The 15,880-nt window shown below is 48.3% G+C and overlaps 2 protein-coding genes across 7 annotated transcripts in view; one reads left to right on the plus strand and one right to left on the minus strand.

Moving 5' to 3' along the window:
* FAM110A (family with sequence similarity 110 member A) overlaps positions 1-15,880 on the plus strand; it is a 331,582-nt gene that overhangs the window by 170,868 nt on the left and 144,834 nt on the right. The window lies entirely within an intron of this gene.
* The window catches only part of ANGPT4 (angiopoietin 4), a 43,481-nt gene continuing 37,059 nt past the window's right edge, over positions 9,459-15,880 (minus strand). For both annotated transcript variants that reach the window (XM_003821253.4, XM_063601016.1), the window contains exon 9: positions 9,459-15,004. In XM_003821253.4, coding sequence (XP_003821301.3) covers positions 14,844-15,004 — 161 coding nt within the window. In that variant the 3' untranslated portion in view covers positions 9,459-14,843. The remainder of the gene's footprint in view (positions 15,005-15,880) is intronic.

Here is a 15,880-nt window from a genome sequence, read left to right on the forward strand (position 1 = left end):
TGGTGAGACCTAAGCAGAGAAGCCAATCATTTCATGCCAGGGCTTCTGACCTGCAGAAACTGTAAGAAAATAAATGGGTGCTAAGTCACTAAGTTTGTGATAATTTGTTATGTAGCAATAGATGACTGATACGGGCATACTAGAACCCTACAGTGTAAGAGCTAAAAGAGTGCTTGGCAACCACTAAGCCCACCCCCCCCATGTACATATGGGGAAACTGAGGCTCAGAGAGCACAGAGGACTTGAGGCCTGGTTCCTGAAGGGAGGCGACATCAGGCAGAAACTGTCCCAGCTCTGGAGGTCTCGTGAGTCCCAGCCTCTCCTCTCTTAGGAGGCTGTAGTACCTGCCCCTCTGCCAACCCCTGCTCATCAGGACTCCCAGAGAGCCAGCTCCTGGCTACCCACTATCTACCCTCGGCTCCCCAAGCAGCGAGTTCAGGCAGGCTCCCCACTGGTGCAGGCCCTCACCCCCACAGCAGAGCATGGGCCAAGGGTGCACGAGCCAGGCCTGAATCTGAGACCCCAGGGAAGAGAGGAAAAATCACAACCTTGGGCCTGGCTAGAATCCCAACTCTGCCACTCACCAGCTATGTGATGCTGGTTGAGGGACTCCCCTTTGCTGAGCTGTAGTGTCCACATGTGTAAGATGGGAGTGGGGTTGCTTTCCTGCAATGGTCAATGAGCTAATGAAGGTGAAACTCTTGGTGGGAGCACTGTGAATGCATGTATCCAACCTCTTCCTCTGCATGGGCCTCAGCTTCCCCATCTGCTAAAGGGTCTTGTGTTCTTGTTGTGTTTGGGGGGGCCCTTGCAGCTCTAACTATATGAGGATTCAAATTCCGGCTCTGCTTCTCACTAAGCTGTGTGACCTTGAATATGTTACTCAAGCTCTCTGAGTCCCAGTTTTCTCACCCATAAAACGGGGCTATGAATAATACCTCCTATTACAGGAGAGATGCAGGTCAGATACCTAGTAGAGTGACTGAGAAAATGTTAGCTAGTTGTGTTATCATCATGATCACCATTTCTAGTGTGTGAGTTTGGTTGTGCCTGCTGGAAGGGGCAACAGGGCCGAGCCTCCCAGGGTGAGAAAGTTTGGTTTTCTTAGAGACAGACGTTTGTAGGCTGAGCAAGGCATGCATGCATTTCTGGGAAAACAAAATTAGTTCATTTCCCTCCAAATCCCTGCCTGTGCAACCACCTAAAGCCAGGCTCTGAGTATCACAGTGCTTATAAATGGTAAACCCACAGGCAGGTTTGTGAAAATGAAAATATGCATTTATTTCTGTTCCCAGTTCTGAGAACTACTTCCTGTTTCCCTCTAGAGGAAGGCAATGGCTTGTGCACATGCCTGGAGGTGGGAATGTGTGTCATGGACACAAACTGGGGTGGTTATCACTGTGATGTTCCCACTGGCCATGTCTGAATTGTGCACGCAATCCTCTGACCATAGCTGATTCACTGGTGTTAACAGACACCTGACGGCAGGCTGGGCACTCAACAGTCTCTATTGGAAATTTGAAACTTGAATGGGGCACACAGACAGAGAGTGGCTGGAGATGCATCATTCCTGGCCAGCACCCTAGAGAGGAAAGCCACAGGCCCTGCCCCTGAGCTCCCCAGAGATGCCTTTTCCTGTTCTTCCCACAAGAGTACTCGTTTTGGGGGTTTGCTCTTCCCTCATCCTGGAAATGCCTTTCAATAAATCCACTGCTGGGCTCCTTGGTTAGTCAGTTTTTCGGTGTTTGCCACCCAGTTCACCTTGGCCAATGTGGTGGCTAGGGAGACAGCATTGCTGGGGGTTAAGGGGAGACTGTGCAATGGAGCAGTGACCCTCTGTGGAGTAGTTCTGGGCAGAAAGAGCACTGGACCAGAGTCTGGTTCTTCATGATGTACTGCCGTGTGACCTTGGGCAAATCACTTAACTTCTCTGTCTGGGATGGAGCCAGGGGGCACCTCAGTAAGCAGATGGGGACACTAAGGATCAGAGAGAGGAAGGGCTTTACTTAAAGCCACACAACAGGTTTAGGACAGACCCGGGAGAGCTGGGCCCTGCAAATCCCAGCCCTCAGAGGGAAAATTTCCTGGGTTAGGAAGCTTATTTCTAATTATCACCAGGACCTGTTTACCCCAGATGAACAGGGTCCCCAGGCACTTGGCAGATCACAGATTTCTTTCCCAACCAATTGTCACATTTGGCCTTGGCAACAGCATCAATGGCCCAGGAGGGGGCTGAGTAAACTGAGCCCAGAGAGGGACAGAGTCTTGTGCAGGGTCATACCACAAGTTCATGGCAGAACTAGAGTCTGGGCCAGATCTAAAAAACTGTTGCTTTTTGCTCTAAATTTAAGGAGGGTGAATTGGGGGTAGTGGCTAATGAGTTCTCCAGAGGAATTTTTAAACTGTTTGCTTTCATTTTGATGATAATCCTAAACATGTAACTCAAGCATATCATGAATCATCTGCAGAGCCACAGGTAAGTCCTGCCTGAGCTTGCGTTTGGACTTGGGATCACACTGGCAGCAAAGAATAGCATTTGTTGAGAACTAACTACGGCCCAGGCACTATGCTTTGCATTTTTTATCTATTTTTAAAAATTTTATTTAATCCTCACAACAACCCTATAAGATAAATGCCATCAGCATCCCCATTTCACAGATCAGGCAGTCAAGGCGCAGAGAGGTTAAGGTTAAGTCACTTGAAGCAATGTTAACAGCGAGCCTGTGATCTTGCCCACTACACTTTACCATTGTAATCAGAGGAGAAAATGGCAGAGGTGGCTTTGATATGTAAAGATGAATTCCTGCTAAGTGAAGGCCAGTGATGCAGAAGTACAGGGTGGGGAGAAATTTCACCATGGGTGAAACGGTGCCAAATGGTGGGAGAACAAAGCCATCATCAGCATGCAGAGTTGGGTGGAAGTGGGTGACAAACCCAAACAAAATGGCATCGCAATTGAGTGTCCCACATTCACACTGCTGGTGGCAACTCTGGTTTAGCAAAGCAACATCAACCATATCATTAATTAATGAATATTGTTGCATTGATGATATGGCCGCATAGCTTAATGCTTAGGGATGCAGGCTTAAGACTCATAGTTTCTGACTTCAAATGTGTTTTCCTCTTGGCCTAGTCCTCAGACTATGGGCAAATCACTCAACCTCTCTAAGCCTCAGTTTTGTTCATCTTTAAGATGGAATTGTAATAGCACCTGATAGACTGCTGATTGCCTATGCAATTCCCTTCTTTTCCTGTTTTTTGTTGACCAAACCCTGATTTTATTCCCAATGGTGATATATCTAGCTAAGTAAGACTTTATTCCCAGCCTCACTTACAGCTACTGGTGGCTCAGTTTACTCAGCCCCCTCCTGGGCCATTGATGCTGTTGCCAAGGCCAAATGTGACAATTGGTTGGGAAAGAAATCTGTGATCTGCCAAGTGCCTGGGGACCCTGTTCATCTGGGGTAAACAGGTCCTGGTGATAATTAGAAATAAGCTTCCTAACCCAGGAAATTTTCCCAGAGAGTGGAAGTTATTCAGTGAGAGACTTCTGAGGACTATCCCTAGAGGGGGCCAATGCATCTGGGAGGAAAGCCCACTTGCTCTTCTTTCTCCTTCTTCCTATATGGAACTCAGGCATTATGGCAGCAGCCCCAGCAGCCATCTAGGATCAAGAAGTGACCTTCAGGATGAAGACACATGATAAGGATGAAGCAACATGAGGCTGGAAGGAACCTGAAACATTGATGATACCATAGAGACTGCAGCAGCCCTGGGCTGACTCTTCCCTGACTTTTTTTTTTTTTTTTTTAAAGTCAGCCTTTTATTTTAGGACAGTTTTAGATGTGAGAATCATTGCAAAGATAGTACAGAGAGTGCCTGCATACCCCACACCCAGTTTCTCCTATTATTAACATCTTATAGGCCAGGCGAGGTGGCTTACACCTGTAATCCCAGCACTTTGGGAGTCCGAGGTAGGAGGATCACTTAAGGCCAAGAGTTTGAGACCAGCCTGGGCAACAGAGCAAGGCCCTCTTCCTACAAAAATAAAAATAAAAAATTTAGCTGGGTGTCATGGCATACCAGTAGTCCTAGTTACTCAGGAGGCTGAGGTGGAAGGATTACTTGAGCCCAGGAGTTTGGGGCTTCAGTGAGCTATGATCGCACCACTGTACTCTAGTGTGGGTGACAGAGCAAGACCCTGTCTGTAAAAAAACCCGAAAACCAAAACCAGAAAATCTTATATTAGGGTATGATACATATTAAAACCAAAAAATCTTATATTAGGGCATGGTACATACGTCACAATGAATGAGCCATACTGTCATTATTAACTGAAAAGCCCATACTTCATTCAGATTTCCTCAGTTTCTCCTTAATATCCCTTTTCTGTTCCAGGATCCCATCCAGGCTCCCACATTACATTTAGTTGTGTCTCCTTAGGCTCCACCTGGTCGTGACGGTTTCAAAGACTTTCCTTGTTTTTGATGAACCTCACAGTTTTGAGGACAACTGGTCAGGTATTTTGTAACATGTTCCTCAATAGGGATTTTTCTGGTGATTTTCTTGTGATTAGACAGGGGTGATGTGTTTCGGGAGGAAGACCACAGAGGTGAAGTGTCAATGTCATCGCTTCAGATGGGGGGACATTCTATCAATACGACTCCTCACTGTGGATGTTGACCTTGATTGCTGGCACGTTTCTCCACTGCAAAGCCACTGTTTCTGTCCTCCATTCCACGCCATACTCTTTGGAAGAAAGTCACTCCATGCAGCCCATGCTTAAGGAGTGGGAGTTATGTTCCACCTCCTGAAGGGTGACGCACTTAAGCTACTTAAGCTATTAAGTATTTTTTATGTAGCAAAAGCTAACAGATAAACAAACCCTTTTGTTGCGTAGATCTATGTTATTTGGGTTTTCTATTACATGCAGTCAAACCCAATTTTAAATGGATGCAGAATTTATTTCTCAGGGAGGTTGTGATAATTGAATCAGAGAGGCAGGGACAGTACCTACAGCAGTGTTTGGGTGAATAAACAGTAACAATAATCATCGTTGGCCAGGTGTGGTGGCTCATGCCTATAATCCCAGCCCTTTGGGAGGCCAAAGCCAGTGGACTACTTGAGCCCAGGAGTTTGAGACCAGCCTGGGCAACTTGGCAAAACCCTGTCTCTACAAAAAGTACAAAAGTTAGCTGGGCATGGTGGCACATGTCTCTAGTCCCAGCTACCTGGGAGGCTGAGGTGGGAGGATCTCTTGAGCCTGGAAGGCAGAGGTTACAGCGAGCTATGATTGCATCACTGCACTCCAGCCTGGGTGACAGAGTGAGACTCTGTCTCAAAAAAAAAAAATCATGGTTATTAATAACTTAATTATAAATAATAATAATTATTAGTTTTATAGTGCATTAGTATTTAATTGATAATTTTGTTTCAGTCTTTTTGGTTGTTTGGGAACTATAAGCCTAAGGAGTTGATAGCTCACTTCATGAATGCACACAAATAAGGAGTTTACCGTCAATGCCCTCCTAAGGGCCTAAGATCACCAGGAATGCACCTGTAGTTAAACAAGTGGTTCTGTTACTCACTGGGACAAGAAAGTGCACAGCATGGGGAACCCTGGAATGTCTTAGTGAGAGGGTTAGAAAAGGCTTATTATAGGATTGGTCTCCTGTTAGGTGACTTGATTAGGGTTTGAGGATGTGGGGTTTTTCTTCAGATTGGACGCTCTCAGGAAGTGGGGGTAATTATGCAGTTGCGATCTTAACAAGTCTTGTCTATAGAGAAGGCAGACTCTGGCAAGGCCAATGCTGTCATTGGGAAAGAAGCAGCGGTCACTTGTATTAGCTGGGACTGGGGGGTGTTTGGTCATTTTTGTGGCTTGGAAATGTGCATGATTTGTCTTTGTTCAGACATGATTACAGAGTGTTCCACTTTTTGTCTTGATTCATCAATCACTGAGGACCCCATCTGATGTTGGTGTTCTGGGGAATCATTAACATTGGACAGGACGTAAGCTGTTCTCTGTGCATGCTGGGCTGACGTGCAGCAACACCCAGTCCTAGCTGATGACTATCCAGGATGGCCCCTGGATGTCAGGGCTGCTCTCCTCTTTCTCAATTTCAGTCAACGTTAGTGGGTCTCAGAGGATCCCTTCCTCCTTTTAAAGCTCTCCATATATTAAGTTGGAGCAACAAGCTCATTCCTGCTCAAACTGGGCAGGCATTTTTAGATTCTTTTCTACTCCCAGAAGTTTTCCTTTCCCATTATTTGGTCTTGAGCTGGTCTCAGGAAGAAGTAATGAAGGTGAGAGATCTGCAGTGGGATCCTGGGAAAGGTGGCACATGTGGATCACTGAGGCCTGGGCTCGGATGGTGAGGATTTGAAGATTCCCAAAGGCCACACCTAAGGGTCACCAGAGGGTGTCCAGCCCCCATTATCCAGATGGGGGAACTGAGACCCAGGAGGGAAGGGCTCTGTGTTGGGTCCCAAGGTGTGCCATTCCAGTTATCAACTGCCCTCCCTTACCTGACTGGTAGAGTCCCTTTCTTCCAGTTTGACGGAAAATACTGTTTGGCTCTTTTTTTGTGGGATGGAGTGTAGAAATTGGGGAAAAGAAGAAAATATAAAATCTTACATTAAGCATCCTAAGCCAATTCATGTGGTCGAAGAAGCAGAAAAGCAGCAGAATGCAATGCCAAACACATCCTCTCTAGGCACGTCTGTTATACCAGGTTGCTGCGAGGGCCCAGAAGACACATCTGTTGTAGCTGAATAAGTTCCAGCGTTGAACCTCAGCACACACATGTGCATCTGGGCACCTGTGCACAGAGCTTGTATCCACAGAGCAGGAACACATGCATGCTACAAAAGGATCAAGAGTCAAACTCCAAACTGGCTGCCCTTATTGATAACTTCCAGCTGATGGAAGGTGGAAAGGCGAAGGTAGATGTGTTTTGGATATAAAAGGCCTGTCTTCTCTGTTTACTGTCTATGTGACCTTGAGCAAATTGATTGACCTCTCTAAGACTCAGTTTTCTGCAATATAATATGGTTCTCTTCTTTCAGAGTAAGGATGGAGTTCAGTGAGGAAACAGAAATGTAAGCATTGCATCATTCGGAATGCTCTGGGCTGCAAGTAACAGAACACCAACTCCGCTGTCTTAAATGAAAAAGAAATTGATCATCTAGAGATAGGCTTCAGGGATGACAGGACTCAGGACCTCAATGATGTCAGTAAAGCTCCAGGCCCCTTCTGACCCTCCACTCAACCACTCACTCTCCCACCTCCCTGTCAGATTGGTCCCAAATGTGGTTCTCCTGGTGGTCCACACTGGAGTAGCATCCATGCTGTGTAGTGTCTTCTCCATCAACAGAAGAGAGAATCTTTCTTTTTCTTTTCTTCTTTCTTTTTTTTTTAGACAGAGTCTTGCTCTGTCTTCTAGGCTGGAGTGCAGTGGTGCGATCTCAGCTCACTATAACCTCTGCCTCCTGTATTCAAGCAATTCTTGTGCTTCAGTCTCCCAAGTAGCTGGGATTATGGGTGCCTGCCACCACTCCTGGCTGATTTTTGTATTTTTAGTAGAGACAGTGTTTCATCATGTTGACCAGGTTGGTCTCAAACTCCTGACCTCAGGTGATCCACCCACCTCAGCCTCCCAAAGTGCTGAGATTACAGGCATGAGCCACCACGCCCAGCCAGCAGAAGAGGTAACTTTTCTGTATCCCTGAAATGCTAAGTCTTCCTCTTTAGTATGAGTGAACTAATTGAAGTCACATGACCAGCCCTGGCAGTAGGAACCATGGCCAGGGGAATATCATGTGCTGACTGGCTGCAGTTTTGGTCCCTGAACACATCAGTGGCTGGGGGACCCCTTCAGACTAAAGGACCTAGCCCTGGAGCTGGGGACTGATATTAGGAAGGGAAAGGGAAAGGGAAAGGGCATGATTCATGTCCCTCACTGCTCAGGGTCTTGCTGTGTAGCATCTCTTCTGAGATGTGGGTCAGACAGGGTGTTGGCCATCACTAGAAAGGACCCCTCCTACAAGGACAAGACTTGAACAGGGATCCTGAAGACTTCTGGGGTTTCTATCTAGAGTCCAAATGGGTCTCTAGAGTCAGCCTGTTGACAGGCTGAGTTGAGTGGCAGCATCTCTAGTGGATCTGGCTCTCTGCCTGTGAGCACTTGTGTGCGTGAGCAAGTGCCTCACAGACCTGCATGTGTACATGGAAGATGTATTTTTACCTCCATGTTTGCGTCTGTAGCAACAAGTATGAAATGCACATACATGTTCACGCACATGTCAATGTACGTGGCTACTACTCAGGTAACCATACAGTGTTTCAAATGTGCATATATGTTCATATATGTGCATATATGCAATATCTGGATAGATGTATATGGCATAATGGCACATGTATATATTAATAAATCAATCATTTTAGAGTATTAACTATATATGAGTTATATTATGCCTAAGATGTATTAATAAAAACAATGTTTGTCAAGTACTTGCTATATGCCAGGTACTATTCTAAGCACATACGTTCTAAATTAATATACGTATTACTTTAAGGATACGTAACCTGGTGTCTTTTTGGGGTCCAGGGATGAAGCGTATCTTCACTCACCTTTAATTAAATTCAGTTGTTTCATTCTTCATTTGTGAATGTAGGGCATTCACAAATTCACAAATTCATTCTTTCAATTGTGAATGTAGGGCACAAGCCACAGGAGTGTCAGGAGTGCCTGGAACTTTGTCACCATTAGAAATCATAGCTATTTTTGTATCTTGTTATAATGATTATAGATATCTCAAAATATTAACACTCATCATTTGTTTTGACCTACCACTGATCTTGTTATTTAATGTATTAGCAAAGAAGCATATATAGTACAATATCAAAACTGTGTTCTTAAAATATATATATATATGTGTGTGTGTGTGTGTGTGTGTGTGTTTTTGAGATGAAGTCTTGCTATGTTGCCCAGGGTGGCCTTGACCCCCTGGGCTCAAGTGATCCTCTCACTTCAGCCTCCCAAGTAACTGGGACTACAGGTACACACCACTGTGCCCAGCTTAAAATATTTTGATGACAGTATATATATATTTTTTGAGACAGAGTCTCGCTCTGTCACCCAGGCTGGAGTGCAGTGGCACAATCTCAGTTCACTGCAAGCTCTGCCTCCTGGGTTCATGCCGTTCTCCTGCCTCAGCCTCCCGAGTAGCTGGGACTACAGTTGCCCGCCACCATGCCTGGCTAATCTTTTTTTGTATTTTTGGTAGAGACAGGGTTTCACCGTGTTAGCCAGGAGGGTCTCGATCTCCTGACCTCGTGATCCGCCCACCTCGGTCTCCTAAATTGCTGGGATTATAGGCATGAGCCACCGCGCCCGGCCAATGACTGTGTTTTTAATATAATTTGTTTCATTCATAATCCAATGCATTTAATTTTATTTTAAGCATGTGAAGACACCATTCTAAGGAGGGGTCCATGGCTTCACCAGATGCCAAAGACGCCCATGCCACAGCAAAGAAAAATTCATTGATCAATCCTTCAATGACCCCATGAAGCAGCAGTGTTACCAGTTTGCTACAGAGGGGAACCTGAGGCACAGGGAGGTAGTGCAACTTGTTTAAGGTCACATGGATATCGAGTGGTTGTGCATTATTATATCTGTCAGTTGTTTTTATAGCCTATGGGCTGATGTGGGCTTGTCCTTTGTGTCACATCAGAAAGCAAGTCTGGTCAATTATTTTCTTTCTCAAGGTTAAGTGAGATCAAGAAAAATAATACACATATATTGCATGGATTATTTGTGGTCATCATTTGCTAATCCTTATACCTGTGCCATATTGGATTAATTATTACAGATTTGTGAGCTGCTTTATTAAGGAGGGGAAGTAGAGTGAACAAATCATGGCAAGTCACTTCACCTCATCTTCTCATTTAAGGATGCTGATACTGGTGTTGCCAAGGTGATGCTGTCAGCTTTCGGAAGCATCTTTAAATGGGAGTGGCGAAGGCCCACACAGATCGAAGGGGAGGAAAACTCAGAAAAAAGGGTCAAATCCCTCGGCCTCAGAGACAAACCATCCTGGTGGGGACCATCCCTCACCCCCCGCACATGGCCACTTTCTACCTCGCCCGTGGTGGTTGTCTCTGGGGTGTACTCAGGGAACTCTCTCCCCAGTGTGGAAACTGCCTTTGCTGGGAACAATGCAGAGACCTCAGAAATGATGGATCCATCAAGTGCCAGTGGGAGAGACTGAGTGGTCTTGGAGGCCTTTCCAGGAAGTTCCTCCTGCCCTTGGTATAGGAGTTTGGTGGTAGATGCCCAGATGCCCAGAGTGCTCTGGGAGAGGAAGGCAGCTCACAAATGCAAATGCGCTGGAGGTGGTGCTTGGCTGTGTTGCCTTGGATGAGACCCTTTCCCTCTCTGAGCCCTAATTTCTTTTTTCTTTTTCTTTTTCTTTCTTTTTTTTTTTTTTGAGACAGAGTCTGGTTCTATCGCCCAGGCTGGAGTGCAGTGACAAGATGTCGGCTCAGTGCAACCTCCGCCTCCCAGTTCAAGCAATTCTTCTGCCTCAGGCTCCCGAGGAGCTGGGGCTACAGGCATGTGTCACCATGCCCAGCTAGTTTTTGTATCTTTAGTAGAGATGGGGGTTCACCATGTTGCCCAGGGTGGTCTTGAACTTCTGAGCTCAGGCAACCCACCAGCCTTGGCCTCCCAAAGTGCTAGGATTACAGTCTAGGAGCCACTGTGCCCAGTGCCTAATTTCTTCATCACTGAAATGGGAAGAAAACTAACCTGGTGCAGGGAGAAGTGACAAGGGTTTTCCATAGGAACCCGCAGATGCAGGTATCCTAGAGGCTGGTACCTATGAGCTGTGGCCCCCAGGAGACCCAGGCTAGGCTCGAGACCACACCAGCCGTGCCCTCTACAGTGCCTTGTGCTGCCCAGGATCCTCAGGCTAGTCTTGTCTGCAGCCATTGTGAGTCAGCCTCACTGTCAGAAGGGCTTTCGGAGGTTGCTAGGTGCTCTGTCCATGGGAAACTGAGGTTCAGAGAGGGCCAGGGGCTCTGATCCAATGGCAGAGCCAGACTGATAACAGGGTCTAATATTCCTGGGCAGGACACAGCTGTGCCCTTGATAGTCAGAGGCAATCTGGGATGAACTGGATCCTGGGGTCAGGACCTGGGGACAGGGAGGCCGAGAGAGGGCACAGAGGTGGAGAGAAGAGAGATGGGAGCCAGGGACAGGGAATGAGGGAAGGCTGCCTAGCATCCCTGCTTCCTGAAGTCATGACTTGGGTGACACTGACCCCACTGCTGGTGCCAGGCATGATCATGAGACCGAGGTCTGGTCAAGCAGAGTAAGAGTGATAAGCACAGGGATGGACACAAGACCAATCCTGGCTGCAGAAAATCATTCCTTTACTGGAATCATGGAGACGGGGGAGCTCCCCGGGTCAGGGATGCTGAGCTGGGAGGACACGAGCCTGGGGCTGCCAGAGCCTTCTTGTGAGGAAAGATCCTGGCTGAGAATGAAGTCAACGGGGCAGATGGAGTGGCTGAGAGGTGGAGCTGACATCATTTGAGCCTCTGGATCTAACCTCACTTGCCTTTACCCTTAGACTTTCCAGTTATGTGAGTCAATTTATGCCTTAGGGCTAGAATTTCTATCCCTTATACCTGAGTCCTGGCATGGAAGAGGAAGGAAGGTAAGAAAGAAGGATGAATATTTAAGAACAGGTGTCTGAGGCTGAGTATGGTGGCTCATGCCTGTAATCCCAGCACTTTGGGAGGCTGAGGCAGGTGGATCACATGAGGCCAGGAGTTTGAGACCAGCCTGGCCAACATGGTGAAAACCCGTTTCTACTAAAAATACAAAAGTTTTCCGGGCGTGGTGGTAGGCGTCTGTAATCCCAGTTACTCAGGAGGCTGAGGTAGGAGAATCACTTGAACCAGGAGGCAGAGATTGCAGTGATCCGAGATCATGCCACCGCACTCCAGCCTGGGTGACAGAGTGAGACTCTGTCTCAAAAAAAAAAAAAATAAAATTACATAAAGAACAGGTGTCTGAGGATAACTCAAATCAGCTTCCTGCCCCCTTATAAAATGGGAGTAGAGAGGGACTTGGGCCTTCAACCCACCCAGAGGAGTTCTGTCCCTGGGGCCTCACAGCTTTGCCCTGTCTCCTCTCTAGCTTGCAGTCAGCCTAGAAACTACAATAGAAAAATAAATGATGTGGATACAAAAATAAAATGCCTTTTCCTCACCTGAGTGCAGGAGAAGGGGCAGCATGTGCTGGAGAATGCCTTCCTTACCCCATTCTCCTCTTTGAGGACAAACATTTATTAGGCACCTGCTTCATGCCAGGCTCTATTAAGAAGATGACATACATGGTCTCATTTCCTCCTTGCCATAGCCCAGCCAGGAAGGAATATTATCATCTCCACTTTACAGATGGGAAAACTGAGGCTTTGATGATGAGAAGATAACTGGTGCCTTGAGAGGCTGAGCCACTGGACCAAAGTGTCAGAGCTGGAGCAGGTTTGTCCGACTCCACAGCCCTGCCCACCACACCACACTGCACACAGTAGAGGCTAAATAAAGGTCTGCTGGGCAAATGCTGCTTAAGGCAATTTGAGCTCTCTGGGCAGCAATCTGCCCCTAAAGATTTCCCATCATGCCTGAAATGCCACCATTAGCAACCATGTCCTTTGAGTCTTGAAGGGGAAAAGTGCTAATTCCCAGGAATGAGATCAAAGTCAGTCTGTGCTGGGTTTACTCAAGGATCAGCTGAGAGTGGGACTCAGGGCTGGGGCGAGCCAGGGGGATGAAGGGGTCCCATTCCCATTGGCTCAGTCTCATCCAGGAGAAAACCTTCTGAGGACAGAGGTGTATCCTGGCGGTAGGGCAGGTGGGCTCCTGGCTATGCCTGGGTGTTGGCTGATGACAACAGGGCAGACAGCATGACACAGTGATGGGGGCAGGTGACAGAGTAGCTGTGGATCCTTTCTGACTCCATCCTCTGAAAGAAGCTATGAGGGCCCTGGTCTCCCAAACTCAGGCAGAGGCCTTATCTCCTCCCCTGCAGCTCCCCACCTACCACCACAGAGGCAGCATCACTGCTGGATGGGGAAGGGAGGGAGGCTAGGGGTTAGGGCTTGGAGGCAGAGAGGATCTGGACTTGGAGACAGATGTCCTGCCTAACAGTCCCTGTAATTGAGCCTGGGGGAGTTGAGGTTACAGGGAGTCCTGAGGGAAGCCACCCAGGTAGAGATCAGCTTCCTGGGACTTGAAGGAGCCTTGGAGGACATGAGCCTATAACACAGACAGGGACTTAGTTCTAGACCCTTCTTCAGGGATGGTATCTGTTTTAACTGAAAGGTTATTTCCAGTTGTTTTTAGAGGTTGTTTGAGGCTGTCACTGTGGCCCTTGTAGCCAAAAAGGGTGAGTATAGCTGGGGTGGGGATGGGGTCGTAGGGCTCCTCCTTATGCCAGGGGAGCACTAGCTTTGTCCAAGAGCATCTACAGTCCTGTGAGATGCTCTGGGACAAACCGAGCCCATTTTCAAATAAGTAAATTTGGACAAAGCTGCCCACTCTAGCCCCTTCATGGGTAGTCACAAGGCACTTGGCCATATTAAAGGCTCTGATCAGTCCTGCAGTGAAGAGTGCCTGTTCACTTTGACTTAACCTGCTGTTTCCTTTTCTCATCGCTCATAGGTACTTTTAGAGACAAGCCATAGTTATTCCCTGTGACACATCCTCTAGGACATGCTGGAGGTGAAGGAGCATGTCCTTTTGGGTCTCCTAAAGACCCTGAGCTCCAAACATTGGAGCCTAGAAGTGGTGAAGTGGTGGAGCCTAGAAGTGGTGAAGTGGTAAAGCCTAGAAGTGGTGAAGTGGTAAAGCCTAGAAGTGGTGAAGTGGTGGAGCCTAGAAGTGGTGAAGTGGTGGAGCCTAGAAGTGGTGAAGTGGTAAAGCCTAGAAGTGGTGAAGTGGTAAAGCCTAGAAGTGGTGAAGTGGTAAAGCCTAGAAGTGGTGAAGTGGTGGAGCCTAGAAGTGGTGAAGTGGTGGAGCCTAGAAGTGGTGAAGTGGTGGAGCCTAGAAGTGGTGAAGTGGTGGAGCCTAGAAGTGGTGAAGTGGTAAAGCCTAGAAGTGGTGAAGTGGTAAAGCCTAGAAGTGGTGAAGTGGTAAAGCCTAGAAGTGGTGAAGTGGTGGAGCCTAGAAGTGGTGAAGTGGTAAAGCCTAGAAGTGGTGAAGTGGTAAAGCCTAGAAGTGGTGAAGTGTGAAGGGGAAATAATGATTAACCCACCCATTTAGGGGTGGATGCAGCCCCTTCAGACTTGAAAAGAAAGTTCAAGGACATCTCAAGACTAGGAAATCTTGGAACAGGAGCATAGAATGGGAGATGGCCTTCTTGCCAATCCAAGGGAGAGAACCTGGGCCATCTGGGCAGCTTCCGATGTGCAAATACCTTCCCACCTGCCTGCAACCCCACCATTGGTCATGGGAATCAAGTTTGGTCTGTTCTCAGCCCATTCAAGGTACTGTGACCCTCAGGCAGGGAGCCCCTGAAGGGGGAGGGAGAGAAGAGGGGCGAGGACTACATCAGAGGGATGGGCCCCGAACACCCTCCATGTCACAGACGGAGGGGAGTGGGGGGGCAGATGACCCTTCTGGACTTCTGGGTCAAGGAGGGCTGGCTCAGGAAGCCCAGGGTGTCAGGGAAGGCGGTGGCACAGTGTCTTGCATCTGGGTCCAGGTTGTCCAGGAGTGCCAAGTCCGAGCTTCTCCTGTGTGGTCCGGCCTCTGGCACAGCTGCTCGTTAGATGTCCAAAGGCCGTATCATCATGCGAGAGGCACGCAGTGAGTAGCTGGGGCCCTTGAAGTAGTGCCAGCGGATGCCGTCCATCTTGTACTTGTTGTCGGGAGCGTGGTAGTAGACGCCGTTGAGGTTTGACAGGCCACAGGCGTCAAACCACCACCCTGGTGGAAGAGGGAGGAAAGGCGCTTGGTGGAGGTGGGAGCCCAGCCAGTGGCAAGAGGGCAGCCCCTGTGTCCCAAAGAGAACAAAGACTAATCGGGGCTGTTGCCTCCTCTGGGAAGCCAGCTGGCTGGGGATGGGGCTGGGTGGGAGTGGGGGTGGGGTGGACAACAGCCCCTCTGCTCAGCCGGGGCCTCTAGAGGGCAGCAAGGGGCTCTGGCCACTCCTCGAGCCCCTTTGCTCCTCCGGGCCTTCTCCCTGAGCCCTTGGTGTCCCTGTCTTCCTCCCTCACTGAACCTGTCTTTGCAGCTCCCCAACCTCCCCTCATCGCTCTCCTCACTGCTTTCTAGTGGTCTCTGTCACTGTCTCTGAGTCTCTCACTCTCCAGGTTCATCTCTTTCTCTCTTATGATCTCTGTGCTTGGGTCTGTCTCTGTGTGTCCCGTTGCGTTCATCTTTCTCTGATGGTCTTTGTCCCTCTCTGCCTTTCGTGTCTCTGGCCCTCCCTTCCTCTGGGCCCCCATCTTTCACATGCTGTGTTTGTCTCCCGGCCTCTCCTTGGGCTAAGTCTTTCTCCCCCATCTCCCTCTGTACTTCTCTGCCCCAGTATAGCTCTCCATCTGCTGCTCAATGACTCTGACAGCCTTGGTGTCTCTCTCTTTCTCCATCTGTCCTCTGTGTCTCAGAAGGTCTCTCCCCCTGTCTCTGTTCTTCCTACTTTGTCTCTGTCTCCCATTCACCCCACTTCCTGTTCTCTGACCTCTGTGCCTACCAAGGAACACTGCCTGAGCCACAGCTGGTGGGGAGCTGCCCCTCTGCCTCCCTCTGGTCTCCTGATCCTGGTTCGGCTTGCCTGGGGTTGGGACTGATAGGGTATAG

This window comes from Pan paniscus, chromosome 21 (assembly GCF_029289425.2).
Source record: "Pan paniscus chromosome 21, NHGRI_mPanPan1-v2.0_pri, whole genome shotgun sequence".
Taxonomy (NCBI): domain Eukaryota; kingdom Metazoa; phylum Chordata; class Mammalia; order Primates; family Hominidae; genus Pan; species Pan paniscus.